At 49.2% G+C, this 6,382-nt stretch overlaps 1 protein-coding gene across 1 annotated transcript; it reads left to right on the top strand.

Moving 5' to 3' along the window:
- Positions 1-254: 254 nt before the first annotated feature.
- Positions 255-2,955, top strand: LOC146960200 (uncharacterized; the record flags this gene model as incomplete). The annotated part of the gene is made up of 2 exons (XM_085772542.1): positions 255-2,397; positions 2,785-2,955. Coding segments are annotated over 2 exons (2,314 nt in total), but the record flags the coding sequence as incomplete, so codon positions are not given.
- Positions 2,956-6,382: the final 3,427 nt, after the last annotated feature.

Here is a 6,382-nt window from a genome sequence, read left to right as displayed (position 1 = left end):
CAAGTGGGTAACGTAGATTCATCCACATTAATATGAGACTCTTTTATAACCAAATTACAAACTCCTCGTTGTCTCTTTAAGGGTTTTAGTGAAAATTAATAACATGTAGTTCAGCAAAAACTTGACTTAATAATGATCCCCTTGTCCTCTTCCTCCTCTTCCACCTTTCCTCCTCCCTCCCTCCTCCTACTCAGGTGCAGCACTGTGGTGTGTTGTTTCGTCATGAGGGTTGGCCTCTGTGTGTCCATGAGAAGGTGATTGTTCAGCTTTGTCCTCTGGACCAGCGTCTCCTCCGTCCAGGAGACTTCTACCTGCTGGTTTCACCTGCAGCTCCTCCTCCTCCTCCTCCTCCTCGGCCACGCGGTGCCGCCTGCAGGAGCGGTGCCGCCCCCTCCCCCCGTTTGCTCCTGTGCAGTGTGTCGGCCGGCAGCCGTTATGTGGAGCAGCAGGAGGTGTCGGAGTTAGCCCTGCGGTCCCTCTTCAGCATGGCATGGCTGGACTCTGTCAACAGGGAGAGGGAGCAGCGAGGAGCGTCCCGGCTGCAGCGCTGCGTCCTCTCCGCCCACGGGGACGTGTTCAGGGTCCCCTGGGAGGACCTAGTTTACCCACAGTTCATCAGCCGGCCCCACACTACCCTGAAGGACGACCAGGAGTCCATCCCTAAGGATGGCGACGCATCGATTAACGCGCCACATGATCTGTGTGACGTTCAGTCCAGGGGGAAGGACCGCCGGACATCCGCTACAAAAACCAACCAATCACCAGCGAGCAGCGAAGCCGAGGACTCGGAGGGGGAGTACGTGGAGCTGACGGAGCTGCCTCGGTTTTCCCCCCAGAAGGGCTCGTTGACCCAGTCCATCAGCCAGCAGCACAGAGCCCGGAGCAGCACACACACACTCACAGCTCCAACAACACACACACACTCTGCTGCAGCAGCACACACTCCTCACAGCAACACACACTCCTCCTGGGCCTGTGTGGAGGTGACTTCCCACACGGGGTTTTGTTCCAAGCTCATTGAGGAAAACCTCAACCAGGACTCCTGCAGACCTGTCGTCCTCACCCCCGTCGCCCCCAGCAACCCCTCCACCTCCTCCTCTTCTCCTCTTCCTCAGGTTGAGGAAGCCTCTGCCATCCGGTTGGCGCGCCGGGCGTCACAGGAGCAAACAGAAGGTACCGACTCAGACAGACAGGTGAAGCTACACACTGAACCTAACGGAGAACACAGACGGGAGGAGCAGGTTAAAGAGGAGGAGAGAGAGGAAAAGAGGGAAGAGGGAGAGTTGTTGGTGAGGCAGGAAAAGAAGCATGAAAGTGTAGAGTCAGCTGAAGAGAAGGAAGAGGAGGAGGTGAAACAGTTGGAAGAAGCCAAGTGTATGAGGGATGAAGATTTGGTGCCACACACACACATTGCTGAGGAGGGAGGAGAAATGGAGGAGGAAGATGAAAGTGAAGAGACAGATAGAGTTGGTGAGGAGGAGTTGGATGAAGAGGGAGATGATGAGTTAGAGGAGGAAGATGCAGAGGAGGTAGAGGTGGAAGAGGAGGTTCAGGTTGTAGTTGTGCAACAGAGCCAAGAAAGATGGGAGGAGGAGAAAGTGATGAAACAAGGTGAGGGAGTAGAAGGAAAAGAGAAAGGTGAAGAGGAGGGAGAAGGTGAAGCAACACACAGAGATAAAGACACTGACTCTTGTATCAACACTGAGGACTCTTACTCTGAAAATCATACACAACACTCACACCCCAAGGACTCTTATTCTGAAAATGGTGCACTACAAACACACCCCAAAGACTCTTATTCTGAGAACACACTGCAGACACACTCAGAGGACTCCTGTCAAACACACAACACACACTCTCTTATACAACACACACACCCCGAGGTGTCCAGCCCACCACACACACACTGTCAAGACTCTTATTCTGAAAATAGTACACAACAGTTACACTCAAAGAACTCTAATTCTGAAAACAAAACGCAACAAACACACTCTCAGGACTTTTATTGTGAAAACACTAAACCACTGATGCACTCTGAGGACTCTTGTTCTGAAAATATTGAACCAGCAACGCACCCTGAGGACTCTTATTCTGAAAATATTAAGCCAGTGACGCACTTTGAAGACTCCTATCGTGAAAATGTTAAACCAGCCACACACTCTGAGGACTCTTATTGTGAAAACACAAAACCACTGACGCTCTGTGAGGAGTCCGAGGAGGCCGACTCAACGGGTGCCTCCTCACTAGCGATGGAAACAGACCCACTTCAGACCGAACCTAAGGAGTCGGACAGTGGACGGAGGAGGCCACAGGAGGAGGAAGAGGAGGAGAAGGAGGAGGAGGAGTGCGGCTGTGAGGAGGTTGGTGAAGGAGGAACAGAAGAGCGTCAGACTGAAGGTACAGAAACCTGTTTCTCCTCCTCGCTGTCATTCAACAAACCATCAGACTCTTTCTATCCTCACCCATCACCTCCTCCTCTTCCTCCTCCTCCTCCTCTTCCTCCCCCTCTGATTGGCTGAACCAGTCTTCCTCCTCCTTCTCTCCCCCCTCATACTCTGACTGGTTGTATCTCACCTGTGTGACTGTAGGTCGTCATAGTGACAGCAACAGGTTGTCGTAGTTAACAGTGAATTTCTCTGCCCTCTGGTGTGTGTGTGTGTGTGTGTGCGTGTGCGTGTGCGTGTGCGTGTGCGTGTGCGTGTGCGTGTGCGTGTGTGTGTGTGTGTGTGTGTGTGTGTGTGTGTTTTCTGAGTGTGTCAACATTAGTGTATGTCTTCCCTCCAGGTGTCAGAGACGAGCCCCCTCCTCCCTGGACAGCGATCAGTCCATCTGCCGTGTCTGGACCAACAGAACCAGGACCTCCAGCTCCCCCTCCACAGCCCCCCCAGCCCCCCCAGTCCCCCCAGTCCAGCTTCTACAGCAAGCTCCTGGGCTCCGGAGCTCTCTGTCTGCCAGGTGAGACTAACACACAACCTAGAACAGGTTCACACCCAGTTCATCCCAGACTTAAACCCAGATCCTGAACCAAGACCAGGTCCAGACACAAGCTCCCAGTTCAGGTGTCACAGGTCTGAGGACCAGTGACCCGAGACTCAACACACCCGCTGACATCAAGTCAGGGTTTTCCCCCAGAAAACTTGTTAAGCCCAGTGGTAGGGCGGCCCACCGGCGCCCAAGCATGTTTTTTTGTGATGGGGGCCTGACCCCGACCATTGGCTGATGTCAGGGCCCTATAGGTAGCAGATTTATTAATGGAGCAGTAGAATTTAGAATGTGTGATTCCATGAGGGTGAGATTGATAAGATCAATTTTAAAAGTTGACTGGAAACTACTGGAAAATATTACATAATCATGTGTTATTATAAGACATTTATGGAACATATTTAAACACCAGCTACAGCAGAGTCTCACAGAAAGGCACTCTTGAAATGCTGTTCAATCAACCACTAAATAAATAAATAATAAAAAATACTATTTAAATAATATCAACTGTTTGCACTAAAAATTAAAAACAACTGCCTGGTGTCTCCATTGTTAAACTGTAAAGTTATTTCTCAGAGATTTTTACAATCTGGAGTCACGTAAACATGATGTACCACGCATCTCTTTCCAGTCAGTCGTCAATCCGTAGCTCTGACGCTGCAAGGGACGACGTGCTAACAGCTACTAGCCATACTACAGCAGACTCACGTTAACGGCTACGAGGTCAACATGGACTCGGTGCATTCCTCTCTGTTATGCTCAACGAAGTTGTGACGTTGTCAGGTGATGTAAAAGACACCTGATTGCGTGTTGATGGAGTACAAAAACTGATTGAAAAATAAATAAATAAACGATGCTTAGCCTGGCGGGGGGGCAAGTAAGATCTGGCGGCCCGCCAGGCTTATAATGCACTGGGGAAACCCTGCAAGTCCAGGCAGCAGTCACACCTGGGTCATATGACTGTGCAGGAGTATGTGTGTATCTGCTGTAAACACAACTTCCTGATTTCCCACTTTTTTCCTGCCGAGACGCACACACCTCACTCTCCCTCCACACTCTGTGTGTGTGTGTGATTAGCTTTGATTAGCAGGTTTTCACAACCTGTTTTCACCTGCTGATGTCGGAGGGAGCAGTGTGACATGTGTGTAACTGGTTGTTTTTTTTTTTATTTAACCTTTATTTAACCAGGCGAAAAATCATTAAGAACAGGTTCTTATTTGCAATGATGGCCTGACAAAAAGCACAAGCTTCTTGAGGGGAGAGGGGGAGAGGGCTGTGAAAAAAAGTACAAGTTAAAAAACAGTGGCATAAAAACAGCTAAACAGACATGCAGCAGAACGACCATAAAGACAATACACAAGCAGAGGCACAAAACACAACTGAACAGACATGTAGCAAGACAGTCACAAAGACAATACACCAGCATGGCTGTGCAGGAAAGCAGGTTAGCAAGGCATGAGCAGAGCAGCGAGGCAGGCAATAGCAGGCAGGGCAGAAAATTAATGTAACAGCTCAATTAGAACAGGCAAGGTTAATAGCGAGGAATTAGTTATCTAGAACATCACAACACAGAAATGCATGCGAAGACACTATACAAGGATTATCAACATGTAAGGAGGAGCCAGGGCTGCCAGCGGCAGGTATGGGCACTCAACATAAAAATACAGGCTAAAGGAAGAGGGGTTAGACGGGGGGGAAAACATTTGCAGGAGTCTGTGACAAGGTGTGAGATGGCCTCTTTGAAGGTTGGAATGGAGATAAGTTTGTCAAGTTTGAGGAGTTTTTGTAATATGTTCCAATCAGAGGCAGCAGCTGACTGGAATGATGCGGAGCCGATTGTAGATCTGGTTTTGGGGATTGTTAGCAGAATGAGATGAGAGGACCGAGTGTTGTATGTGACAGGGAGTTGGTGCAGCAAACGGGACAGGTAAGGGGGGGTCCGTAGAAGGAGGGTCTTATAAATGAGAGTGAGCCAGTGGGTCTGACGGCGGGTGTGAAGTGATGGCCAATTTACCAAAGAGTAAAGAGTGCAATGGTGGGTGTTGTGGGACGCGTTTGTAGCGAAGCGGATGGCGGAGTGATAGAGTGTGTCCAGTTTAGCAAGGGTGCTTTTACATGCTGTACGATAGATGGTGTCACCGAAATCAAGTGTGGGGAGAATTGTAAGTTTAATGAGACTCAATTTAGCAGAAGAGGTGAAGGCATAACGGTGTCTGTAAAGAAAACCAAGTTTGGCCCGGACCTTAGCCTGTAACTGGGAGATGTGATGTGAAAAACTAAGCGTGGAGTCTAACCAGATGCCAAGGTATTTGTAGGTGGAGACATATTCCAGGATAGCTCCCTCACAGGTAGAGATGTTTAGTTGAGATGGGGAGAGGGGGGGGGCGCCCTTCCTGTGAAACCACATAGCTTTCGTCTTAGATGTATTGAGAGACAATTTCAGTAGAGAGAAAGCGTGTTGTACCTGGAGGAAGCTATCCTGGAGTGTAGCTTGGACATAGGAGGGAGATGGGCCGGAGGCATACAGGATTGTGTCGTCAGCATAAAGGTGAATGAAAGAATTACCAGCAGCTAGGGGAATGTTATTGATGTAAATGGAGAACAGTAATGGACCAAGTATTGAACCTTGGGGGACACCCTTGGTGACAGGGAGGGGGTGAGAGAATGAGTTGTCGAACCTTACGCGTTGCACCCGGTGAGAAAGATAGTGAGTGAACCAGGCCAGTGAGTGTTCTGAGATCCCAATACTGCTTAGCCTGTTAATGAGGATGGAATGGTCAACAGAGTCAAAGGCTTTGGCAAGGTCAATGAAAATTGCAGCACAGTATTGTTTATTGTCTAGGGCAGAGGTAATGTCATTTAACACCTTTAAAGTAGCTGTTGTACACCCATACCTGGCACGGAAACCGGACTGTACATCAGATAGAGTACCAGAAATGTCGAGGTAGTCTGTGAGCTGTTTGTTTACAAGCTTCTCAAATACCTTGGACACACAGGGCAGAATGGATATAGGTCTGTAGTTGTTTGGATCAGACTGCTCACCACCCTTAAACAGTGGGAGGACAATAGCTTCTTTCCAGTCTAAAGGTATTTCAGCAGTATGAAGTGAGAGGTTAAAGAGTGCGGTTATAGGTGCAGCAATAATGGGAGCTGCGGCTTTAATAAAAAAAGCAGGAAGACCATCACATCCAGCTGATTTATGGGGGTCTAGGGCAGACAATTCCTTCAGAACCTCGAACTCTGTGATGGGACGAAGGGAGAAACTGTATGGGGAGGCTGGGGGGTCAGAGGAGCAGTGGGAATTGGATGGCGATAGAGTAGAGCAGATGGGCTGAACAGCATCGAAAACAAGGCCAGACTTAGTGAAATGGCTATTGAAGGCATCTGCCATAGCAGTCTT

The sequence above is a fragment of the Trachurus japonicus genome, unplaced genomic scaffold, assembly GCF_045865225.1.
Source record: "Trachurus japonicus isolate A0001 unplaced genomic scaffold, Traja_1.0 AP030607.1".
In the NCBI taxonomy this organism is placed as follows: domain Eukaryota; kingdom Metazoa; phylum Chordata; class Actinopteri; order Carangiformes; family Carangidae; genus Trachurus; species Trachurus japonicus.
Note: the sequence above shows the minus strand (reverse complement) of the source record. Positions and strands in the feature narration are given on the sequence as shown.